This window comes from Aptenodytes forsteri, unplaced genomic scaffold, assembly GCF_000699145.1.
Source record: "Aptenodytes forsteri isolate BGI_AS27 unplaced genomic scaffold, ASM69914v1 Scaffold215, whole genome shotgun sequence".
In the NCBI taxonomy this organism is placed as follows: domain Eukaryota; kingdom Metazoa; phylum Chordata; class Aves; order Sphenisciformes; family Spheniscidae; genus Aptenodytes; species Aptenodytes forsteri.
The window spans coordinates 498,618-525,209 of NW_008795910.1; the positions used below are offsets into that span (position 1 = coordinate 498,618).

A 26,592-nucleotide genomic window follows, 5' to 3' on the forward strand; every position below is an offset into this window, starting at 1 on the left:
TCCTGCCCCGAGCCCGCCGCCCCGCCTGCGGCCGGCCTCGGGCAGGGCCTGCAAATCCGCCTCGGAGTCCGGCCCGCGAGGCCCCGCTCCCTCGAGGGTTGGGAGCGGGTGTGTGCCGGCCTTCGCGGCCCCCCGGCGGGGCTGAGCGCCAGCTCGGGGCTGTCGGGCCCCTCCCGGACCTCAGAGGCGGGGAAGGGCCCAGCTGTCCGGGCGGGGCCTGCCGCCAAGCCTGCTTGGAGGCAGCATCTGGCAAAGCGGCCCCTCTCCGTCCGGACTCGAGCGCTCTCTGGGGCTCCCCGTCCTCCTCTGCCAGCCCGGCCTTGGTCCTGGTGCTGGAGGGATGGCCCTGCAGCCTCACGCGGTGGGGAAGAAGGATGCCTCTGTGCTTTCGCGCTCCTTTTTCCTCCTTCCCATCCTCTGTCTCCCTGTAGAAAGACTGTGGAGCAGGACGAGCAGTTGCCATGCTGTAAAAGAGCCGTCCTCCTGCGTTGCTTTGGTTGGTGATAGAGGTTGTGGCTTTCTCCTGCAAAAAAAGGAAGCTCTGCTTGGAACCATAACAATGCAGCATCAAAATTTAGGCATATTTGATGGACAAAGGCAACCTCGTGATATTAGGGCTCAGGAGACTTTTTAGCTCTGAAATGCACTAGGTTTTATGCTGGTGGTTTTCCACGAAACTACTCCAGGTCTGTTTCAAATTTGTCATCTTTCCCAGTTGATGATGCTGGGAAATACTGAGAAATGAAATCAACTCGTTAACCTAGGCTCGTGCCCATCGTGTGTGCTTATGCTGGCTTTTTTAAGAAGCTGATCACAGATAATGGACTAGTCATTTCTTTTTATGACAAATAATTGGCATTTATTTTACAGATTAAATGCGAAAAGGTGCAAAGACTTGGAAGCTGAAGCATGGGATAAAGAACTTGCATTCGGGTGGTGATTTATTGAGCTAAAGTATCTTAAGAGTTGAAATGGAATAAAAAAATGGGATTTCTCTAAGTGGTTTTCACTAGTGCAGACAACAGTATTTTCCTTGATTAACAAGGATTCTGAGCAATTGCTAAGAGAAGACTTGTTCATCGTAGATGTCCATGCCTCACTCTGTAGCTGAGATAGGTAAAAGAGCAGGAGGTGATTTTTTTAATGGCTTTTTTGTCCTTATTGTAGTGCTTGCTCAGATACTAGTTTGGTTAATACTTAAGGAAAAGCAAGTCGTTTGCATGAATTTAAACCTGATACTGTCTCTTTTGAAGGAAGTTATTTCTGTGGGATTGTTTTAGGAGTGTGTTTCATACGGCATGTAGACAAAGCGGGATGTTGTTCACTAACTTGCCGGTCCACCTCTACGCTCTTGCTTGCTCGCTTCCCCCCCCACCCCCCCAGCTATAGCGATTTAAGTCATAAACCTGTAACAACGTTGTGTACCAACGTAATCTGTTAGGTTGGGACCTCCGCTCTGAGCTTTGGATTGCTTGGGAAATGCAGAGGTACTGTGTTTTAATTTGGGGCTCTTATGAATTGTTGGAAATAACTGCTGAAGCAAATGACCAGGCTTTTACAGTAATTGAGGAAACTTCTGCTAGTTACAGCCTCCTTCTCATAATGCCCAAGTTTGAGGTGGTTTTTTTTCTTGTTGCTGGGGTTTTGTTTGTCTGTTTTGTTTTACTTTATAAATTTCAGTATCACTGTGTTGCCCTGAAAGACTTAAAGCTTGGATGCCTAGGGCTCCCAGTGCTTCATAAATGCTGTAGGAATACATTTTTAAATCACTTAGACTAAGAGCGCGGGGAAACCGACTCCCTGAATGATTTTGAACTTTGTCTCTGTACTTTTACCGTGAAGCAGTTTTTTGTTTGTGGATGATCTAAATATAAAAAACCTTGATGTAACTTTTAAAGAAGTACGAGGCAGTTTTGGGTGCTTTTCTTTTTTGAGTTCTATTTTTAATCAAGATGTTCACAGTTTTCCTGCAGTTGACTCCTCAGTGGCAGCGTGGTAGCCCTGGCTTAAGTTTCTCAACTCATTTGCTCCTGAAAAGCCTGAGAGCAGATCAAGTTTCCAAGCTGCTGTGTTGGGGTCTAGAAGAACAAGCCAGGAGAATGTCCTTCAAGCTCTTTCTTCCCGTTGTTTGCAAGGAAGTTTTGGGTCATATGCTGCATGGACTGCACCGCTGGTATCCCGTGAGGAAGAGAAACCCCTTTCAAGATCTTAGTTCAGAGAAATCGGGAAACGCCGTTCCTTGCTGTGGTGCCTGCCGTCTGAGTAGTGTTCTCCCGCAATGTTGTCGCTGTATTTCAGCATCTGATCTCCAGGAGACAATTAGTACCCTTCTGTGGGCAGCAGCAGCGGCATTTATTCTTAAACGAAGCTTTGCGTACTATTTTTAGGTGATCTCAAGATCCATTTTTGTACGAGGAAAGCAGGAGCTTATCTTTGAATTGGTAAGGATAATTGTTCACAGGCCTACATCTGAAAGTTCATCAGCCTGATCTTACAGGGGCATAAAAATATTTTTGACAGCAACAACCGCCTGAATATCTGGCAGTTTTGAGGCCAGCTAAGGCTCTGAAATCTGGATCCTTGTGTGTTCTTGCTGTACTCGCCTACCAGGAGCCATGGCTTTCTTCTCGGTTGGTCTCTTTGCTTTATTGTTAATAATAAGAAGGCTGATGAATAAAGCAGATTTCAGCAGATATTGCCATTATCTGTTCACATATCCGCGTTAGCCTTACTGCTAGCATCAGCTGCTGCCCTGGATGCAAGCCTCAGTCGTTGGTATCAGATTGCATAACCTTGTATCAAGGTTTGCCCTGGCCCTGAGTACAGAGCAAGTGAGAGGGGCTTTTCCGATATTGGTAAACTAGAAGCAGACCAACTTCCCAGAAGTGACACGCAGTTTCTAAGAAGGAAAAATATTGCTTGTGAACTGGCTGGTCTGTAGTCCCCCCCTGGCACAGCTCTGCTGTGTGCACACAGGCACTGTAAATAAGACCTGACGGGGTTTATGCTGCGGTTCCTTGCAGGCAAAGGAACATTTTGGCTCAGCTGATCAAGCTCAAATCCCCTTAACACACTTCATCTGCTGCAAGCCAACTGTGAAAAGCATGTATATAACATGAAACCAGAAGATATTTAGGTGCAGCTATGTGAATCCCTGTAGGCAGAGCAGTATAATAATGGACTAACCAGGGATTTGTTGGCAAACTAGCATGCCTCTGGTGCAGTCCCAAGAGCAGATCGTCAGCACTGGTCTCGCTCTCACAGGAATGCCAAGGCTTAGCTGAAACAATCAGAATGGAAAAAAAGAGTCCATTTTTCCAGCTGTATTTCATGATCTGCTGTTCCTAGGAATAGATGCTTCTCTTAGCAGTACAGTCCCTATCCACTCTGAAGAGAACCTCTCTGTGGAAGGAAAACATTCTCTGCCTCAGACAACCTGTAATGGTAGGAGCTGGAAATCGATATCAGTAGTCTGTAGTAGTTTCCTAGCTCTGAGAAAATATTTTGTTTTCTAATCAGTTTTGCTTCCTCCTTACACCACCACCAACAAAAAAAACATTCACTTGAATATAATCTACTTTAGTAGCTCTAATTGTATGGGTCTTAGCAGGCTTATACCTCTTCAGTAGAGGACAGCTAGCGAGTGTTGGAAAGTCTGGACATGCTTTTTATGTAACAGGGACCAGAGCTCTGTCATACACTAGAAATGCTCAAAAGTGGTAGTGTTGGACTTCAGTAGTCTTATTTTGCGTGGGAAGAAAACTGTTGTAGATGTGACATTCCTTGCCCCTCTGCTTTTCCTTAGATATCCCTACAGATTTTGCTTTCTTTCAAAATGAATTAAAGAAGAAACTTAGGCAGTTCCAAGGAAAAAGGAATCACTGAGAAGTTAATGTAGTTTTACATATTAGTTGATTTATTTTTCTCTGAGAGTAAGATCATCAAAACAAACATTAGTAGCTATTATTACTGTCTGGTAGATTCTGTAGTGGTTTTGAAGAGCTGCTGGTGTTAAAGATCTGTGTTGGAGTCGTTCTGCTCTCGGAAGCGCTGTGGGGTTTCGAGATTCACGAGACCTGTTATTTGTCTTGGTGGACTAACTCTTCCTCCAGTGACAGTGAGTGGAGCGGTAGTTTGGGAGTCGTGGGGATGGTTAGACCTGGCTAGAAGCTACGGCAGGTTTTATCCTAGGACACCGTGTCCCTGGGTTCATGCCTGGCTTTTGGGTTGACAGGAGAAAGGGTGGCGGGCTCCATCCAGGGTTGTGGAGGGTGGAGAAACACTAGTTATGGGAAACTTGATCCGCACTTCGAAGAATCTAGGAGCTAGAGAGAGGCTAGAAATAGGTGTTCTTACATGGACTTCCCCCAGCTTAAGATCACCAGCAGAGTTTCTTTTTATGACTAAAATCTGGGGGGCTCTGACATGTTCTTGATCAGAGCTACGTGCAAAAGACCCAGCTGGTGACTGGCCGCGTTGTTTACTGTCCCACAGCTGCAGGGTGGCCGTTCACGGCTTCTCCCTTGGAACGCTTTCCAGAATCTCTGTATAGGCCAGAAGTTGTTTCTGTAGCGTGCTGTTGTGTTAAAATGAAAACTTGGGGGGTGGGGTGTCGTTTACCTTGGTTCTAGGCTTTTTTGGTGAAAAGTTGTGTGAGGAAAGAGAGAGCTTAGTCAGACCGATGCGTATTTGTTAGTGACCAAAAAGGAAAATATAATAAGAGCTGGGATGACGGGGCACTCCCCAAAATACTGAATAATCATTCTCTTGGCAGTCTGTCAGAGATAACTTCCTGGGTTATTACTGTTCAGGGGAAAATTAAATATTTCATTGCACAAATATTAGTTTCCTGTTTTTTAAAGGTACAGCCTAAAATGTTTGAAGGAAAGGCTGTGGAAAGGCTTTGGTTTTATTAAAAATATGTAGAGATCATGTGCTTGTATCTCTTTCTTGAGATCCATAATCTTGTGCCTCTTTTTCCTTTTAAACTTTCAGAACATTTGAATATATAGTTCAGAAGTTGTCATGGAAAATACTGGGAATAGAAATTCTGCTTTTTTTTTTTTAAAGGACTTCCAATCTTGGCTTAATGCATGATTGCCACAAAAAATTGAATTAAGAAAAATTACAACTGATATGTCATAGCTGTAAAGTCTATCACAGCATGAATTCTTTAGTGCTGTAAAGGATGCTTGGACACCTGAGTTGCTATTTTTGCTTTTTGAAAGGTCACAGAAAACGCTTCTAAAACACCCTCCTGTAGTGAGTGTTGAGCAAGACAGTGAAATGTTTGAAGGGTAAAATGTGAAATAAAGACACAATTTTATTAGAAAACTGTTAGCCCTACTCTGGAGAGCAAAGGGGAGGGTTAGCTCATGGTATTTCTGCTACGGTCATGTGTTCTCGGGCTTTCAGTTTGTCAGCAACTATGGGAAGACGCGGAGATGTGTCACTGATGACCACAGCTTAGAAAAGTGGTGGAGACAAGGTTAGGAAAAATACGGGGTTTACTTTGTAGGGCAGTGAAAATTGTCACAATGCAGGAACACAAATGGAAAGGAAAATCCTCACTGGAAGGAGAAAGGATTTTGAAGCAATCAGCTACAAGCGATTTCAGGCCAGTAACAAATATTTTAGCAAGGCTGGTAATGCAGTTCTGACCACGTGCAGGGGCACGGGCACAAAGCAGCCGGGAGGATATGCCGCTTCTCTTGGGGAGGCTGGGCCTGGAGGATAGTCATGGGGAGGAACGTCAGTAGCAAATACTATAGCGAAGTGGAGAGGGAGAAAGGAAAGGGAAACTAAACTGATCAAGGGATGGACTTAGGTAAATATTAACATATAACTTAATATAACTTGATGAAGGCTTAGGTATTATTCAAAATTATTTATTGACCATTATGCTAATGGATGCTGGGGTGTTTTAAAAGGATTTAGAACACAGGAGGAGTGGAAAGAAATTTAAAATAAATATTTAGATTTGTATGTAGTGTCTTTGTTCAGCCCTTTCTATACTTTCAAGGAAAAATGATGCACAAATGTTATTTAAACTCTGTAGTAGGGAAGCATTCCTGTGGTAGTTATCAGTCTTTGGAGTAATCACCTGGGAAATCCTGGGCTCCAGTCCTTTGGGAGACTTTGAAGAGAAAACCACTCAGTCTGCTCTACCTTGCAGTCGTGGATAGGCTTGATGACACGTTTTTTAACTCTGTACTTAAATCCTCTCGAAAGTCTTTGATTGCCCTTCCAGCAAATCCACGCTGCCATGGCTTCAACAGCACAGCTGGAGGAGGGGGAGATGGCTGGTACTGGTTAGGTATCTGATCACCTGGCTGGTGAACAGCATTCAGTAAACTGCCGGTGTAAAACTGGCATTGTACAGACCGCTTTGGACTATGACGTGGTTTGGGAGCTCTGTGCTTGGGCTCGAGCTCGTGTGTGCCGCCTTGTTTCAGAGGCCTGCCTGGAATATAACCAATTCTGGAGAGCCGCAACATGCCGTCCCCTGGGTTTCTTGGTTTGTGATTCAAAACTTGGATGTATTATGGCAAACTTCTGAGAAATGACTGTGTGGTGTTTGTACCGGTCTGGTTTACTGTACCTGGGTGGTAGGGAAGTTCTGACGCTGGTTCTTTTGTTTTCCCAGTAATTGGTACTTCTAACGCCAGTAAGGCGTGACGGTTCATAACCCCTGCCACCATCGGTTAGGTAGGCCCTTTCTTTTAATTTATGACATTTCCAGCTGGGCTTCTGCAACCTCCCCTTCTCACTAGATAGTATCTAACTTCTTAAGCTTTGTATGCAAGATTTCAGAGATTTTATCCAGAGCTATTCAGTGAATGAAGAAAATTTCCGAGAAATCAGCGTTGGACTGGGCTTACCCTGCTTGGATGAGACCAAACAAATGCTGGAGAGGGAAAAGGGGCCCTGAAAGACCCAGTGCTATTTTTGATGACTGTTCAATAATGTCTGCCCAAAAAGAGCAAGAAGGAAATCGACTTTGCTTATAAATGAAAACCGTTGACTAGCTGCTATTACAGAAATCATGAGATGCAGTTTTTAACCAAAATGGTTTTAAAGAAAGACAGTTCCATACAATCTAATTGAATTTTAATCCCTCCACAGAATCCAAAATCTTTGCGTTGGCAAACCCCGCCCCGCCACAATGGAAATATTCAGAGCCAGGGTAGCCTCATAAATACAGAATAGGGGCCACAAGCTAGAGCTTGCAATGAAACCAAAGACATGTATTAAATCAAGAGAAAGAAAAACTTTTTTTTTTTTTGAAAGCAGTTAAAAGAAGATGAGAGCAAGGAAACATTTGCTTCATTCTTTCAGAATTTCAGTTCTGAAAGTTTTCTGCACATCAGCAGAAGTGACTGCCTCTCAGAGTCCGGGACAGGGAGAAGATGACCTACTAGTACAGAAACGAGAATGGAGGTGGATCCTGCCCCAAACCAAGAAGCGTACGTGCGATTAACAAACGCGATATTAAGCCCAGGACAAGGTTTTAACATCACCCCTTGTAGCGAGAAAACCTGATACTTCAAGAGCCTTGAAATTCTTAGTTATTTACAAATTTGGGTATTGTAGCAGGAAGAGGACCTTAAGTATCTGGGAAGCTTAGAAGAAGGGCGAGGACCCACAGCAGCTAACATGGCCAGTCTGAGTTTTCATGTGCTTGCATCAGTTTTCTGGTCTTCCTGTATGCTGTCTAACAAGCAGAGAAAAGGGTTAAATTCTCAGTCAGAAATTGGGGTATATTTGCATATAATTGTCTAATCAGGAATTGAATGGCCCTTTGGAATTGTACACTGAGGTATATCTGAGAAGGATGTCTTGGCTGAAACAATAAGAAGCAAGATTTCCTGGCTGTTAACTATTAACAATGAACGTTTAAGCAGGCTGGAGGGAAACAATGCGAGTTAACCACAGAAAGGTTTGGGGAGTGACTTAATGCAGAAGGAGAGCAGCTTAGAGGTTTAGGTCTAGGCGTAAGAGACAATCCACAAATGTTGCACTGAGATGCAGCCTTGCTGGCCTGAGGATTGGGTTTTTTCCCCTGATTTTGTTTTTTATTTGGAGGGCATATAAGAATTTTGTAAAGCCAGCCAGAAATCCTGCTGGCTATAATTGTTGTCTGCCTTACCTTTTTGTACAAGGATAGGTCCCTACTTCGGGGTTGGTCTAGGTACCTCTGAAGTATCGTTAAGGCAGGGGGTTAAATTCTGGTCAGCATTGACTGGATGGTGAACTTTAATGAAGAGCTCCTCCTTTACAGCATCTGCTGGCGGTAACCTGGAAGTGTTCAGGCTTCAAAACACTTTTTGTGGATTCTAAGCAGAATATTTATTAGCCTTGTGCTGCTACTTCATTTTTTTTCAGGTGTAAAATATAGTGGTGAATATTGAGAATTTTTTTTTTTATATTTTGGGGAGAAGGAGGAAAATTGGAGAAAGTTTGCACAAATGTAGTAGCAAATGCTAAGGTGTTCTTTTTTGCGGTTGCAGCCTGCTTCCCAGAGGATAATGCCAGTGGTGTTCTCCTACTGATTTAGTTGTTGGTCTCCATTTATAACCAGCTCAAGACTACAGAGGAAATTTTCACTGTCTCTTTGATACTTTCTTCTGGAGTCTGCTTGTAAATCTTAGAGGTTTGGATCATTGCTATGACCAATAATGGCTTCAGGGACTTGGCTGAGGAAATACTCATTACTAGCTGAATGTGATGAGTAGTGAAGCCTTTCTATCTTCAGTGTTCTGCCTACCTTAGACTAGTGTAGTTTTTGGTAGTGTCAAGGGCACCCATTTCCTCCCTCAGCGACCTGTCAATCGGAGTTCTACTAATGGAATTATTTAGAGACTTATGTGTTACCATTTAAAACTATTTGATAAACATAAAAATACGGAATGAGATTAAGTACTCTAAATGATAACATCTGCTTTAAGCCCTGACCTGCTTAAGATACTTTGACCATCTGTAAAATTCTGCAGCTACCGGTCCTGGATAAATAGCTGCATGGAAGGAGGTACTGGATTTTGTAATGGTACTCTCTACAATAAACTCTTTTTCTGTGATACTCTGATATTGATATTTTGGGGAGGTGGTAAAGTTATTTTCCTGGTTGTGAAGCGTTGGACACATGGGAATTATGTTCTTCCTTTGTTGCAGATCACAGAGGCCTTGTTAAAGGAAAGGGATAAACAAGCAAAATGGAATGGGATTCCCTTACTGTTGCAAAAGCTGTATGAACATAGCCACCCAAACAGTGATTTCTCCCAGTGCCAAAGCATCTTAAAGGTATTGTCTACGCTGCTCTTCCTGAAAGCTAGGGGTTATTTTGTTGTTGCTTTCTTCAAAGCCTACTGTGATCATATTCTAACTAATTTTTGAAACTGTTTGCATGATAGTATCTGTGAATTGGCTGGTAGATAAGAGCTGGGAATGCATGTAATTGATTAGTCAGTAGATCACAGCATCAGTTGTGTTTATACTGAGGAACAATTTTCTTTTTGAACCATCTTTTTTTTTTTCTACTGCATGCAGGAAATTTCTCCACTTCTTTCAATGGAAGCCATGGCATTTGTTACAGAAGATAGAAAAGCTGCTCAAAACTCCACCTTTCCAAATACATACACATTTGACTTATTTGGAGGAGTTGATGTAAGTTTGTTTTTTTCAACAATATAAAAAGATTTCTGCATGATAGTCATACCACTAAGAAATCTGTAAGTGAGGTCTTTGAGACCTTTGAAGCTTCTAAATGCAACCTGCAGAATGACTTTACTAATTTGATGTTAAACATTAGGATTGTGCCTGTTCCTGTTAATCAAAATGTGAAAAGAGTGTATTTTCCGAGGTATCATATGATCAAAAGTGAGGTGGTGCTTCTTATATGGTATAGAAGACCTGGCTGTTTCCTCAGGTAGTCTGTTTTTAACTTAAAGGTGAGACCTCTAGGTTCTCAATAAAAACAGTTCAAATGATTTCTGGTTGTGAGATTAAATACTACAGTTGGTACTAGAGCACTGAGAATTACTCTTACCACTGAAGGATATGTGGCATTTTTTTAAGCACACTAGGGCACTCTTAGCCAGGTTGCCTATGTTTATTGCTGGCATGCAATGCGGACTGCTTCATCTGTGGAGAAGTTTTTAAGCAGAGCTGCAAGGTTTCTGTAGACATTCTGGCAATTTATCTTTTGTTTATTTGTTTTAATTCTACATTATACAAATACGCAACTTTGCTCAATTTTATGGTGATGGACCCTGGGATCTTAGCTGTCATTAGAAATGTATGATTTGTATTTTCCAGTGAACTAATTGACACTTTCTTCCTTTTTTTTTTGGTCTAACTAAACAGTGTCTTTGCTACTTCTTTCTTGTTACACTTAGCATGCCTTTACTTAAGTAAAACTTGTATTTAGGTTATGTTGTTTTGAAATTAGCACTGGTTTAGTTGCTGGTATCCTGTCAACTGAGGACAAAAGTCTTCAGCTACCCAAGCAATTTAGAACATTGTATGAAAATGTTTTAAATTTCCCTTTTTTTTAAAGGGAAATAGTGATACTTCCTGTAGAAGTGCTTTTAATATGAGAATGCACAGAATAAGTGTGTGTGTGTTGGGGTTTGGTGGGGTTTTTTTGGTTGGCTGGATTTTGTTGGTTGGGTGTTGTTTTTTTTTTCCTTGGGCTGGAGATGGTAAATATCAGATACACTGTAATTACCTGGTACTATGGCCAGAGATTTGGCTGATACAAGTAGGTTTAATCTGGTTAAAGGCAGTGGTAGAAGCCAGTGCTACGTGTTTTTGAAAATCCTACTCTAAGACTTGAAAGGGAAGTAGTCTAATCCGCTGGTTCTGTGTATGCCATGTGCTCATTCTCTGTTGCAGTATTTCAAACTGTGAAGCATGAGTAACTTTGAAGGACACTAAATTTGCAGTGCACTCTGTATACTATAATGTGCGATAGTATATTCCTTAAAATATTTTTGGATTCTGACAGCCTTTACATCAAGGAAGAACAAAAGCACTTTCGTGTCTCCTCCCTTTATATGAATACATGTAAAATATTACCCAAGAGTACAAACACATGAACTGATACACGAGCCATGTGGACTTTGGACCTGAATGCAACCCCATTCCAAGAAATAAGATCTCATAACTCCCTTTCTGCTCCTTCTGCCTCTGGTGAGGCACCCTCTTACCTATTCTCTTTCTACCATTGGACTCTTGCGCTTCTTGCTGCATACTGTTGCAGTTTCAGTAGGATGGCTGAAGAAAGCCCTCTCCAAGGAGTGTCTCACACCACTGCAGTCCAGTCCCTGGAGTGTATGTGAGGAGCATACCAGTTCTGCAAGAATAAGGTGATAAATACATGGTGGGTTATAGTATTGACCAGGAAAAATAAGTACTAGCGAAAAGGTTCACTCTGTGGCAAGGCAGGAGTGATCATGACTGCGGCCACCCTTAAAAGACAGACTTGTTGCAGTAGGTGTTCTTTCCCAGGAGAAGAGCAGTGCATAGGGATATCTTTGGATGCTTATCTCGGGTACCGAGCCTTGAGGGGTGCATTCTCCTCCTAAAACGTAAGCCATTAATAAGAGCACTACATTACTGCTGCAGTCATTTTTCTCTACCCTACTGATGCTACAGCTACTATTACAAATGTTGCTGGAAAATTTATATTCCTCTTTAAAGTTGCCTATTTATTTATCTGTCAGTGCCTCCAGTGCTATCAGATGTTTTCCTCTGTGTCTGGGTAGGTAGTTCATTAGAAGAAAGGTAAAGTTAAGTTGGGACAAATAGAGCAAGTTGTAAAACGTAAGTATATTGTCAGTTGGCGTGACTCGACTGGGTGATGCCTACATTGCTTTTAACAATTTGAAACTGAATTTTAAAACTAGGGGGTTTTTGCAATACTTCTTGCAGAAGTCATCAGTTCCTTCTAGTGGCTAACTCATTTTTAAATAAACTATTTTTTTTATGTTTTAAAATAAACCAGTGGTATAGGCTAGAACGACTAAAGATCAGTTCTACGTCTATCAGAACCATAGTCCTAGTCTCGGAAAGCTGACTGTTACATTCCTTAAATAGAAATGAGACAACACTTCACATATCTGTAAACGTATATGTAAGTATGCATATAAGGTGCATGTACACAAGCAGTGGCTTGTTCTTTATTGGTGAGATTAAAATCTGGAGCAACTAAGTTCTGTTATGTCTGGACCTGAAATGTATTTTGAAGCCCAGCAAGATTTAGGGAGAGCCTTTGCAAAATTTGCATCTCTTTGCAGATTATTGCTAAAGATTCATTATTTTGGGAGCTGTGTGATAGCCATCCTTGATGCTATCTGGATGCATGTGAAATTACATTCTTTGCAGGCTCAAATTCTTTAAAACTTGCCAGTGGGAGATTGTTTTATACAACTGTTGCTATTTCTTCAGGGTAAATACAACTATTTTTTGTTAATGTAATTTTGACACCAGTGGGGTTTTGATTGTAGAGCTTCCATTAGTCACCTCTGTGACTTCAGCAGAGACAGGACTAAGTTTGGATTTGTCACTGACAAATTAATTGGTTATTTGTATCCCAAAGATTATTCCCTTAATTCTTTATCTTCTTGTTACAGCTTTTAGTAGAAATTCTCATGAGACCAACTCTTATTACACAGAAAAAGAAACAGAAAAGTAAGTAAATAGGTGTTTTATCTTTTTTCATTCTTGCCTTGTGTCCTTATTCAGACAGAAATTATTCTATTTTTCTGTTACTCTCTTCCCATACCAGCAATTTCCTGTTCCTAAATGAATCATTGGTTTCTTTGTTCTCTGTAGTACTGATTCATGATGGGATTTAGGATAAGTCATCTGTTGCAAAGCGCAGCTCAGGAGTATTCATGCACTCAGCATAACATACTTCTCTCAGTGCAGTAAATCTGCAATCACTGGAAACTTTTATTGTTACTGTGGCTATAGCTACAGTTAACAATTATTAATAATAAGCCACAAACATTGTTTATGTAATAGGAGTTACAGAGATTGTGAAACAATGAAAAGTATGCTGTTTTCCTGACCTAGTCATAGTGACCACTGATTTCCAAATTGCTGTAAGAAGAATTTGCCAATAGGGCACAGTAGCTTCAGCACAACTTCCCTGCTGGAGCAGCTTTAGTTTAGTGTTTTCATTTCTCCTGTCTGTGATCCTGCTGGTTCCCTGAACCCTTCTGAGGAAAGGAAATGTCTTGGTAGACTCCGTGCCCGTCAGTCAGGGAACTTCAAGGGTGAAGGAACTTGAACTTGAGCTAGAGGCAGCTGTTGTATGTTTGTAATGAAAACATATTTTAAATACTAAAATGCTGGAGTAAATCAGATGGAAACCTTTTCTATGAATTCCTGATGCTGTGTGGAGAAAACTGCATGAACTGTCCTTTTTTTGCCCCATGCTTAATAATTGGAACTAATGTGTGTCTCAGAAGTTTCTCAAATTGACAAATTTTTAGTTCATCTATGATATTTTTCCTAAAATGCTGTTTACACCCTTATCGTTCTCTTTTGTGCGTGACTAAGAAGTGCACTAGACCAGAAGTACATCTCTCTCTCTGGTCCTAGGCAGTGCTGATAGTAGTTTCGGAAGAAGGCATGTGAACAGGTCAGATATAGAATGTTTCTTCCTCTGGTTTCTATCTTCCAAGGCATTTGCACACGTGATCTGAGCTAGCAGTTAGCCTGAGATTCTCACCTGTTTTATAGCTAGTCATGTCACTACTGTGGAAGTTAGTGTACCTTGGCAACGTACAGCTAGTGAATGTCTGTTTTCTCCTTTGCAGTAAGCGATGACCTCATCAAGGACTGCTTAAGCATACTGTACAACACGTGTATATGTGTAAGTACAACTGCTGTGGAAAAGTGTTCTGCTGGTCATTTTACATGTGCCACTTGATAAGACAATGTACAGCCTCTTTTAAGCATAATTTAAACTTACTCTGAAACTTCTCATTAAAATTCTTTCAGTTAAATGTCGGACCACCCTATATTTTTATGTGTTACTCAAATAATTTCTGTTTTCTTAGCCACATTGTCAAGTTTAAATCCTCTTGTTTGAATCTTTCTGTATCTGTGTTTCCATAGGAAAGCCGTGTCAGCCTTTGTTGTATTCAAACTTAAAATTTGGAAATGGATGCCTGCTAACTCGAGATACAGCTAGTCTTGTTCAGTAATGGTGCTGGCAAACTGTTTTAAGTTGGATCCTGCAACTCCTTCATGTGCTGAATATTAGTTCAGTTCAGCTGATGGCAGATCAGTGCTAAGGAAGACACTGGGTTAAAGCCCTATTAAAATCCCTTCCCATTAAAATTCTAAAGCAAAAAGCCAAGCCCCAAAATAAGCCATGCAGGGAACATCCTCAGGATTGTTTACTTAATCACATGTTTTATTATGTCATAACCTAGGGAGCATTGTTTATGTGCTGAATATTAGTTCAGTTCAGCGGATGGCAGATCAGTGCTAAGGAAGACACTGGGTTAAAGGCCTATTGAAATACCTTGCCATTACAATTCTGAAGCTAAAAGCGCATGCCTCAGATTATGCATGCAGGGAACATCCTCAGGATTGTTTACTTAATCACATGTTTTATTATGTCATAACCTAGGGAGCATTGTTTAACAAAAATTTTTAAAAAGGCGGTTACTGGCTTGGAGCTCTTCCAAAGACATCAACCTAATCTTGAGAGTTTGAGTCTTAATAGATCATGTTGTCGCTACTAAGTATCTGTGTACATATGGGAGGCGAAAGAGAGGGAACACTTTTTTCTTGACTTACGTGATTTTTTTTTTAACTATAGGTAATGCAACTTTTGCAAACTGTGAATAGTGTAATACGCTAAGAAACAAGTTTGCAATTTATAGACTAGCTGCTGTTTTAATTAATTTCTGTATTACTGCTGTGTCTTGAACAAGAGGTGTTCAGGATGACAGGAGCGTTGCCTGTGCAATATTAACTGTTCTTATACTTATGTGTAAATATTCAGGAAGTATCTGAGCTGGTCTAGTTCTGTGAGCACTGGTGATATGTCAGTCATATATAATAGACAGCTTTGCAAGCGGTAAAGATGTAGTTTTAAGTTACGTTTAATTCCAGAAAAGACTGGAATTAAATTGCTCTCTCTCTCAGCAGAGATCAGAGCATGAAAGCTGGCCTTAATGAACTTGGTGATGAACACCACATTCATGCTAAAGCATGAACTCTGCTTCATCACCAAGTTCATTAAGGCCAATGCTTGATTCTGGTTGCTTAGATTCTGCCCAACTGAGAGCAATGCTAACAGTTTAGGAGGAATCTGGGGACTACATTTTACGTACCATAAAATGGAGCTGGTTACAATTTGTATGGGAAAGCAGAGACAAGCCTCTCTGATGTATTTCCAGGCATGCAGTGTTTACTTTTGACTCAAGCAAGTAAACAACTGCCTTGAGATGAAGCCTCACATCCTGGAGCCTGTAGTTTTTGCAAGCATCGTGTTCACTCCAGACAAGGACTGGAGCTAGTTTTGGTCACCATAAACACAATGTATCCTGGTTTCACGAATAGCTGATTCGATAACGCATAATCTGTAAAACTGTCCTGCATGTGCCTGTAACATACGACTTGTCAAGGTGGGCTCTGACTCTGGGCCTGTGTGTGCTTCTTGCTGCTTTCTAGACGGAAGGAGTCACAAGGCGACTGGCAGAAAGAAATGACTTTGTGTTGTTCCTGTTTACACTGATGACAAACAAAAAGACATTCCTACAAACTGCAACGCTCATTGAAGATATCCTGGGAGTTAAAAAGGTTAGTCACTGGTTTCTTCGTTTTATTTGTATGGCTTTTCAGGCCAGTGGAGGAAAGACAGCTATTTCTTTGAACAGTTGCTGAAGATAATCCTCTAAGCTAGCACTCTCATTTCTTGTAGCTTATTTGAAACCTGACTGTTTACAGTGATCATTAACTTCAATCACATTTCATACAGGAGCCAAATTACGCACGTGGTATTATACTTGTAATGCTTTTGCAGAGCTTGCAGAGGATGGTGGGGGGTGAGTACCTAGCTGTCATTAAAGTACAACCAGTATTTCAAATAAAGAAAATGAACCTCATATAAATTCGTTATTCATCCTTGCCTTCTGATTACACTTCAGATTTTTTAGTAGTCTTCCTGACATCTGGAAGGCTTCCTGTGCTTCTCTCTTGCCTTGGGGTTTGTCATCTCTCTGAGAAGTTGTAGGCTGGGGGAACAGGGCACTTAGGTCTTCTGCACAAACTAGGTTTTTGAACTTGCTTGCCAGCATCGTTACAGCTTAGTGCTCTGATGTGGTGCAAATAAAATATTAAAGGTGTAACCTTGGGAAAACCCTGAATGAAATGTGTCTATGTACGTTTTGTGGAGAGGGTCAGGGTTCTGTAACTTGTTACTGCTTTTTTTTAGAGTGAAGTTGAGGATTATGTACTTCCTGAGATAGGAAACAAGCTTTGTTTATCTGAACATAAATGGTTTTTTTGCTGAAAACGGTTTTCAACAGATCTTTTTTAGTATCTTTTGATGAAAAAGACGAAGGAAAAAGATCTAGGCGTCAGTTCTTATCTGTGAGCTAGAGACATAGCTCTAGCTATTCTCTCAAAGAGAATACAGAGAGAAGTGGAAAACTGAACTGAAGCTTTGTAATACCTAAATGCAATTTGTCTGTTAAATTAGGTTTTTTTTTAAAAAAAAAAAAAAAGCCCCCAAAATTTGTCTTAAATACTTAATCTTTAAAAGGTGGATATCTATACTTCTGGAGTTGATAAACATAAGTGACACCTGTAATACCTAATGCAATTTGTCTGTTAAATTAGGGTTTTTTTTTTTAAAAAAAAGCCCCCAAAATTTGTCTTAAATACTTAATCTTTAAAAGGTGGATATCTATACTTCTGGAGTTGATAAACATAAGTGACACCAGTTGTAAATCACGGGGGGGTGTGTGTGTGTGTGTGTGTGGTTCACGCTCTTTCCTTTCCACTGCCTGTTTGCTTCTCTTTTACTAACATTGAAATAACACACAGATCTTGCCAGGGAGGAGCTGTAGCTGAAGCCTTCTGGCTGTGTCTGTGTTCCCTTATTGAATATCATGTGTGACTCACTCTGATGTTGCCTCCTCCAGGAAATGATACAACTGGATGATATTCCCAATCTTGCGAGCCTTGTGTCCAGTTTTGATCAGCAGCAGCTTGCGAACTTCTGCAGGATCCTTGCTGTCACAATTTCTGAACTTGACACAGGAAGCGATGACAAGCACACGCTTCTTGCCAAAAACGCCCAGCAGAAAAAAAACTTGGGTCCTTCTCGAGCTGAAATTAATCAAGGTAATTGTTACATTGTGAACAAACGCAGAAGAATCTCAACAGTGTTGGTGGTCTTAAACTGTAATAAAATTATTTTTCTTTTTCAGCTACACTTTTGAATATTCCAGGCTTCATTGAGCGATTGTGCAAACTGGCAACACGGAAGGTGTCTGAAACAACAGGTACTTCCAGCTTCCTCCAGGAGTTGGAAGAATGGTACACCTGGCTGGACAATGCACTAGTACTTGATGCACTGATGAGAGTGGCAAATGAAGAGGCAGAGCAGAGCAGTACAGGTATCTGGCTTGCATTCCTCTAGCCACCATTAGCTGATGCATATCTTAACCTTCTTCAGTGTTTGCCATATGTTGCTTTTCCTTTCAACTGGTATTGATTCCCCTTTTCTTGCATGAAAGACTGATGTGTCAGCATTTAGGTCTGGCTCTCATTTTGTTCTCATGTAGCACTGATTTTTTTTTTCCCATGAACTAAAGTTAGCAAAAGGAAATGTCCCAAGGCAAACTGTGCCCTTTGCACGTCTAGATAACACTGTAACACTGTACATCCTCAGCACTAATACCCCTTGGACTGACAAAAATACACACATCTGAGGTAAGTGAATTTACCAGTGTTTTGCTCTAAAACTTAGGCTGATGGCTTTAGGTCCAAATACTTTATACCAAGCAAACGGTCCCTCCTTTAAAAAGGAAAGGTAGTTCCAGCAAAATTAAATAAGTTAATTGAAAAAAAATAATTGTTCCAGGTAAGTGTATGGAAGTGTTAATACAACCTTAGGAGAATGCTTTGAAGCAAGCGCCTGGTTTGTTTCGTTGCCCTTCAATATTACAAAAATGCAGTGTGTGTCTTGTAGAACTCAAAGTACTTGGTAATGGAATGAGAATTATCCCAAAATTTTGATATCTAAATCTTTGCTTCTGTGCTTCTTTGGAAAACTTTCTTCCTTATCCAGCTTCATTAGTTTTGTAGCAATTAATTATTAAAACTTATGAAAATACACAAAAAATGAAGTATGCAAATGCTCCAACAGCATCTCGCACATACCTTTATACACACCGACTTGGGGGAAACTGGAGAACGCTTGGTATTTTGAAACAGAATTCACAAGGCAATTTTGCTGAGGAGGAACATGCCCAGTCACAGCTCTTGACCCACAACATCAGTTATCGAGCAAACCTAGATGTACTTTCCCAGAATACTGTCTCGGTCTCCAGTGGCTTGTGGCTTAGGGACTTCTGAGTCAGAGGTGGTGTCTGTGCTTTTTAGCCTTTGATGGTTTCCTTCCTTTGTGTGTTTGCCTAGTTACTGTTTCTTCACGTGGGTTCAAAAAGCATTCACACTATCCTGTGGCGGGGCAGTCCATCACTTAGTTACGTATTCTGTAAAGAGCTAACTCCTTTCTGAACTGCAACCTACAAGTTTCACTATGTCCTTCTCTACTTTCTCTGTGCCACTCATGATTTCTGTCATGTTTTCCATTTGCAATCATGGCGTGTTATATCCTATTTCTGCCCCTAGCAGTATAATTCTAGATAGGGCTATGAAAATTATTTAACTGTGGCCTAAGGTACTGAGGTATGAAATGAAAGTAGACTATAGTGAATGCTTCTGATAATCTCACCCCTGCTTCTGTTACCTTTTCTGCCATGTCCTTTCTGGTGCAGTAGTCTATTAATTCATATAGGTGATCTTACTTATTTTAGATAGGTGATGCCATTTAGCTTATTATGGAAAAATTAAATAATTTCTAAAAATCTAATTTTATCTCCTGAAGTTCCAGCTATATTTTTTTCTCTTCTGTAGCATTTAAATCGGTTATTTGTTGTATGTCACTATTTTTAGTTGAGAAGAAGATTCAAGCAGTCGTGCTGGTCTTATATCTGCAGTATTTCAGTGTAACAGTAATAACTGTAACAAATCCTTTCCTGTTGAAGCTGCCTCAGGCTCACATCTTTGCCATCTTGTTCAGAGTCTTCGGATGAAAGTGGATTGGCCAACACCTCAACGCGAACACAGCTTCCACAGTCCATGAAGATCATGCACGAGATTATGTATAAGCTGGAGGTGTTGTATGTTCTCTGCGTGCTGCTCATGGGGAGACAAAGGAATCAGGTGAGCACTTGTAAACAGTCACGCATGCAGAAGTTGATGTCTCTTTAAACCTAAGCGCTCATTAATTAGGTCATGGACACAGAAACACGAAGGGCAAAGCTCAAGGCATAAAGCTGGGCAAATCCCATCATTGCAGCGATGCACAAACAAACAGGCAGTGTTTCATTGCAGAGAACCAGAATGAGCCATTGGGCAGGGCTTGTCACAAGTTGTGCTGACCAGTGGGGGGGGGTGGTCGGTCTCTGCAGAGCTGCTGCTCTGGTGCGAGATGGATGCAGGAGGATGCCTCCTGGATGAGGCATCCTGTCTCTGCGTGTGAGGAGGTGTTTGGATGTGCCTGGATGCTGCAGGAGCTGCAGCCAGATGTTCTTCCCCCTCCTGGTGCACTGGTGACCCTCTTGGACAGAGCCCCTTCAGGCCTTCCCCTTCTTTGACTTTAGGAAATCCTCTGGGGTGATTTGTGAATGGGTAATTTTTGCAGTAGGTTCCCATGTCTTGGGTGAGTGAGTGTGGTGTTAAACTCTCAGCTGGGAGGATACACTTCAGTGCTGTCTGCACTGGCACTGCCTAGAAATCCCACTCATCTGTTCCTCTTGCGTTTCTTGCTATCGAAAAGAAAAATAACTTGTTCCCTGCCTCACATAGGCTTACGGAGAGCCAATCACTGCAGCTTGGCTGTAGTTTGGTTTAAACGGGTGAAAAGCATATTGTGAAGGGGAAAGAAAAGCAATCCGTTGGTACGGTTTTGACAGGTTTCCAACGTTGGCAGTCTGCTCAGCTCAGCAGAGCAGCTTGGAATAGCAGGGACATTTGGATGCCCTAGAGACTGGGAGGATCAAATTGTTTTGACTTGTTGAAGGGCCGTTGTATTAGGCAAATGTAACTGTGTTGGGGGCTGTTGCTTGAGCACATTTGTCTTGAGTATTTTGTTCTTTGCTAGTAACCTCCCACTGTATAGGAGTCACAAATACTCACCACAGGCTGTCTCTTAAATCTCTTAATCTGAATTTAAAATAGAAGTGCATTTGTAGTACAGTCCTGAAGATAACTAACCTGTTCACTCTGAACCTACAAATGGATATTAAAAACAAATAGATTCTGTATAATAGTAACCAGAGGAAACTAGCAGTTCTTGCAGAAACCACAATCACTACCATAAGAAACTCATAATCCTGTTGTCATTCCTTTTAAAAGTACTGTTTCTGTTGGGCATAATATAAAATTTAAAAAAAGCCCAAAGCATAACTGGAACTGCCAGAACATGGATCTGTTAGGACAACCTTTTTTTCCATTGTATCAAGTCAGATAATTCATCCCTGCCTGATTCACCACAAGAATGCAGTTTTATAGATACAGCAGAAACTACTTGCAGCTTGCACTCATCGTGCTGCTGCCTGTTCAGGGAGCTGGAGGTGCTGGCTTGCTTACCTCCCTGGGTCAGTTCTAGTGTGTTACTGCCAAATGTGACAAGGTAGAAAGTATGCTGCTGAAATAGCTAGCTTTGAAGCTGACTTTTTTAATTTCCTGGGAAAACAACTCTTTATTCTTCCTCTGCTACTTCTGCCCCCATGCAAACGGGGAAACTGTCTAAGGATAAAGCTGGCATGCAGTTCACTTCTCCAGGGCTGATTCAGGACGGGAATTGAATTCTTGAAAGATTTGAGTTACTTTGTTCCCAAACACTTTTTGTCCAGCTCTTTTTGTAAAATCCACTGCCTTTGAAACATGTGATACATCCTTCATTCCTTAATCTACATGAAGTTTTCAAAGACTTGTGTGGCAGATGCAAATCCATTACTCTTCCTGAGAGGCAGTCAGATTAAGAACTAGAGCTGAGCTGTTCTACGCTGAAAGATCCAATAAGCAGGGAATGGCAGAGTCTGCAATAGGACTCCCAATGACAAGCATTTCAGCTGCTTGATGGTATCTCTTTTTCTGTGAGGGAATAAAAGCACAGGATCTGTGATATCAGACTTGCAGTCTGAGCAGCCAAAGGTCTTACTGGTTTTATATTGGAATAATTTTGCATAGAATTTCTAAAGGGCATCACAAACCTGCTTCAGTCCACTATGATAATCAACATAATGGTCTAGCATTTGCTTGAAGCATGATGCAGCTTCCTAACAAATTCAACCTGTTGCTGAGCGTTTCCTCTAAACCCTTGGTTTAAACTTGACTGCTGGCTAACTTGTATAAATTGACAACTGTGCTAGCAGCGACTTGGCTCCTACCTGCTGCCATGCTGGGGATGATCACACCCTTGGGGATAAGTGGTGTTTCACTGCAGATCTGTGCCTTTGCTTCCTTCTCATTACAGTCACACCCTAAATTACTCTCCTTATATATTTTTCTAGGCTGTCTTGCATGTCTGTGTTGTGGTGAAAGGCAATCGGCTGATTTACTTGCTCCTGCTATAGGGAGCCAAACTGCACGCAGCAGAAGCTCGTAATAGTTTTAGTGGTGAGAAGGCAATAGAGCAATTCATGTGAAGCTGGGCAGCAACAGGAAAAAGTCAAAGGAGTTAGAAGGATGAATACAGAGCAGGGATTGTCTTGGTATCCCCAGGCTGAGTAGTTGTAATGAGTTTGGGGTCTGGGAGAGAGTGTGATCCAAAGGCAATGACTGTGACTCAGGAGCTTTGTCGTGCAGCTGTCTGTCAGGTGAGAACTTAGAGTTAAGCAAACTAAAAGTAAACTGAACACATTTGAAATTAGGGATGAGATTATTGGAATAAGGAGACTATGCTCTGTGTAGAAAGGAGCAGATTCATGAGTTAAAACAAGAGCTCCTCCTTTAGTGAGGGGCCGAGGCTTTTGCAGGCAGCTCGCACGCTTGGTTTCATCCTGTTGTGCTTGTGCCACTGAGGGACGGGGACTACAGGGAGTGCTTTGTTCGGAGAGATTCCTCAGAGCTGTGTTTGTTGGAGGCTTGTGACTAGATCAAAGTGTCCGAGAGCGTTTGAAAGTAAGGGAGCGTCGAAGAACTCCAGGCTTTGCAATCTGTCAGGGTAGTACGGGTGAGGTGGGAAGGAGCTGCCTGCTTCCTCAGGTGTGATATTTGGAGATGCCCAGCAGTGGGAATGTGGTTTCCATATAGATGGGGAAAGTTGGTGGCTACAGCCAAGAGGAGTGCAGAAGGCCATCAGCTGTGCTGTGAACAAGAATAGGAATGAAGACCTGTAAAATAGCATCAGCTTCAAATATTTTTGATTCAGGTATTTGAGGAAATAGAACAAAATGGAATGATCTGCTTGAAATACTGCTAGTTATAATTCTGCATCCCAGGGATTACCTAGGTTATTGTTTAGGTGACTTGATTTTAAGGAACATGTCCATTACTGCTTTGGGCACTTAATTTTTATAGCATGTTGGCCTTCCCAATCATGTGTGGTTTTCGTTTGCACCACAGCTCAAGGGATACTGCTTGTCATCGGCATCCAGCTGATGAGAGTCCCACTTTGTATTTCTCCTATTCCTCATCTTCCAAATTGCTTACATCAAAAGTATCAAAGCTTGGACTGAAGGTATTTAACAGCTGTTCACACCAAAATGACTAGCTTTTTTACATGAGTAACTCTACAGTCTGTTTCAAACGCGTCATAATGTACTATGTCCTAGCTTGGCAGGCAGACTGATAAATAAACCTGAGTAATTTGGCATTTTCTTCTCTTCTGAGCATTCTCTAAAGAAGTTCAACTTCCCCTTAACCTGAAGGAGCAGCGCTTGAACTGCAGCGTGGTTGTGTTACTGCGGGGCTCTGCTTTGCTCAGAACTCCTGCCTAGGTCACTTGAACAAAAACGCTATTGATAGTTTGTGTTGTCTTCAGAGGACTACCTCAGCTTCGGCTGTGTGAACTAGAAAGGCAAAGGACGCTCAGTGGATGACTGGCAACAGAATATTCGCAGCTTAGTTTTGTGATACATGGAAGCTGGGTATAGATGTATTTTCAATGTGCTGTAAGCGATCTCTGATGTCTAAAGCTGCTTCCAGAGGCACAGTGGTTAACTGAAGCACCAAACAGCTTTCTCCCAAAATGTCTGTTTTCCATCCATGTCCACCAAATGGAAACCACTCTAACGATACACCATGGTTAGTGTGCATGTTAACACAAACACATGCTGTTTGATAAAAGAATTCACTCTCTGTTGTCAGAGGATGACGTAATTGTGCCCATCTGTTTACCAGACTACGTTATATCCGTATTTGAGGCTGCAGCAAATGAGTATGTACTTCTCTTGTTTTCCAGGTTCATAAAATGATAGCAGAGTTCAAACTGATTCCTGGCCTCAATAACTTGTTTGACAAACTGATCTGGAGAAAGCATTCAGCATCCGCCCTTGTTCTGCATGGACACAATCAAAATTGTGATTGTAGCCCAGTGAGTAACTCTTAAAATTCTGTATTAGATTTTTATCTTATCATATAATTCTGAGGAGTTGTACTGAGTAACTGAGTGCTTGTATAATAAATGAATTGAGATGTGGTAGCATTCAGTTTTTTGTGAATTATTGTTTTCACTTAAGTCTTTATCTTTGGCACATGCTAGCAATTTAGCAGAGGGCAATTTAGCCTCTCCCCTCTCTCTGAGTTTGGGAGGTGGGAAAGGGGTAAATTCTTTGGAGGCCAAAGGTAGAAGACAACCAAAACTTAAGGAAATGATAGCTAGCAGGTCTAGCAAGGGGAGGCACAGAACACAAAATGGATCACAGTCAGGTTTTTTGGGGGGTTGGGTTTTTTGTTGGTTTCTTCTTTTTATTTTTTCCCAAACCTAGATATTCTAAATCGATTAATACAGTGATGAGCTTTTTTGCCTTTACAGTGAGAAGAAATTATTAACCGTTACATGCATAGGCTTGGAGGCAGTCTCCACTTCTGTTCTATTTTGGGAAGCCTGCAAAGTGCAGCCTTCTCCATTTATGCAAGTCACTTGCTCTGCTGTCCAAATGGGTTTGATTTGGATAGGTTTTCAATTCAGCTCTTTCATGTCAGCTTGGTAACTAATGATATCCAAAAATACTAAAGCAAAATTTTTTGACCTTTCTTGTCTCTTTTTTAGGACATTACTTTAAAGATACAGTTCCTGAGGCTTCTTCAGAGCTTTAGTGATCACCATGAGTGAGTATGAAAAATGGCGGGGGGGGGGGGGTGGGGGGGGTGTTTTTTTTTTGTTTTTGTTGTTTGTTGGTTTTTTTTGTTTTTTTTTTTGTTGGTTTGTGTTTGGTTTTGTTTGTCGGGCAATTATTAACCGTTACATGCATAGGCTTGGAGGCAGTCTCCACTTCTGTTCTATTTTGGGAAGCCTGCAAAGTGCAGCCTTCTCCATTTATGCAAGTCACTTGCTCTGCTGTCCAAATGGGTTTGATTTGGATAGGTTTTCAATTCAGCTCTTTCATGTCAGCTTGGTAACTAATGATATCCAAAAATACTAAAGCAAAATTTTTTGACCTTTCTTGTCTCTTTTTTAGGACATTACTTTAAAGATACAGTTCCTGAGGCTTCTTCAGAGCTTTAGTGATCACCATGAGTGAGTATGAAAAATGGTGGTAGATTGTGGCTCGGCGGTATTGTTTGCCTGGTTGCAGTTACAGCGGGTGTCCTAGGCACGGTGCAAGCTCAATCTGAATGGAACATTGTACTGTCCTGAAACTCGATTCAGATGTTCGCGTGCCTTTCAGCTCCTGCTATGAAAAGGCTAAGGATATGCTCTCCAATAGACATGTCTTAGTATGTCTGTTGATGGTTAAAAATAGCCCATTTTGCTTCATGTTGAAATGAACTGAAACATTTATGTGATGAGTTTACACTTTCTGGCTGAAGAAATAAGTAGGCAGCTTTCATGATGCTGTTTATCTGTCTTCTGCCTGAGAGTTGGTAGTGAGCCAGTCTGCTCACAAGAGCACATATACCCTGTGGGGACATGTTCAGGTTTAACTCAGAGTGGAACAAGCATGAAACAAAGGCTGTTGGAAGATCAGGGTGAAAAACAGCGTACCTCTGAAGAGGTTAATCAATACTCGTTTGCCTTTGTAAAAAGGCTGGGAAGATGTGATTGCTGTCTAAATGTCAGCAATGGAGAAGACCTGATTAAACTGCATGGGAAAGTGTTAGGGGAGCAATCATCTGTCAGCTAGCCATTGGGAACCTAGGTTGGAAATAGGAAGAAAGCTTCTGTTTGCCTTCAAAAGGCATACTTACGAAGCTTGAGTCTGCTGGGGTAGTTGACAGGTGATACAGATTTTATTTATATTTTTTAATGCTTTTACTCAAGAAGCACACCTCCTTTGCTGGTACAGAGGTACTTGTTGCTCTGTTCTGACTTGCAGAATCACATCTTGCATTCTATCAATGTCCTATTGCTCTAATTCAGTCCTGCAAGATGGTTTCCTATTGTTTACAAACACCTGCATTTGAGGCACATTGCACTAAATATGTCTATGTCTTCACTTTTTGCCTAGCTGGTCTTACCTACAGCTGGGGTGATATTTTTGTGTAGGTTTTATCTAGTACTGTTAGATATGCATATTGAAAGTATTAGCCTTTTCGACTGGGAAGCGTTAGCTTTAAGAATGGGGAGCTGCTGGACATATTGTAAACATAAGGGAAAGGCTGACCTATCGTAAATCCTCCATGCAAGACATTGTTCGCCCAGGAATCACTCCAGGTTTTCCAATAAAATCTCTTCAGATGATGTTCTTACTTAAGTGGTTACTACAAAGATCTTGGGCTTCTTTAAACAGAAAACAGCTTTCAGCTGTAGCATTTGAGCAAGTGGAATGTGTGGAATCTGGTTAGGGTTTTCAAACAAATAGTTACATGAACTTTCTATGAAATCACAGATAAAAGCTGAGTTAGCTGAGGACAGGATGAGGGCGAGGACTTACATAACTTCAGTAAAATTGTGTATAAACGGAACTTGCAGTTTGTTGCATGGAGAGAGAGGCTGTATTTTCATTACAGAAACCTGTTGATCCAGATCAAAAGCAGCTTCATGTGACTGCCTCAGTGGGCACTAATCTGGAAGATAGTCTCTGAAGCAAGACGGCATCCCCATCACCTTTCTGGTCTAATAACTTATCCTCTGTGTAGCTGCTATGTTTTGATGAATAGATT

The 26,592-nt window shown here is 41.4% G+C and overlaps 1 protein-coding gene across 1 annotated transcript in view; it reads left to right on the plus strand.

The window, feature by feature from the left end:
• TRPC4AP (transient receptor potential cation channel subfamily C member 4 associated protein) overlaps positions 1-26,592 on the plus strand; it is a 39,084-nt gene that overhangs the window by 2,400 nt on the left and 10,092 nt on the right. The window contains exons 2-11 of the mRNA XM_009284589.1: positions 9,172-9,300; positions 9,547-9,663; positions 12,633-12,690; positions 13,827-13,882; positions 15,697-15,825; positions 17,172-17,373; positions 17,460-17,648; positions 19,340-19,482; positions 23,729-23,860; positions 24,539-24,597. Coding sequence (XP_009282864.1) covers positions 9,172-9,300; positions 9,547-9,663; positions 12,633-12,690; positions 13,827-13,882; positions 15,697-15,825; positions 17,172-17,373; positions 17,460-17,648; positions 19,340-19,482; positions 23,729-23,860; positions 24,539-24,597 — 1,214 coding nt within the window. The remainder of the gene's footprint in view (positions 1-9,171; positions 9,301-9,546; positions 9,664-12,632; positions 12,691-13,826; positions 13,883-15,696; positions 15,826-17,171; positions 17,374-17,459; positions 17,649-19,339; positions 19,483-23,728; positions 23,861-24,538; positions 24,598-26,592) is intronic.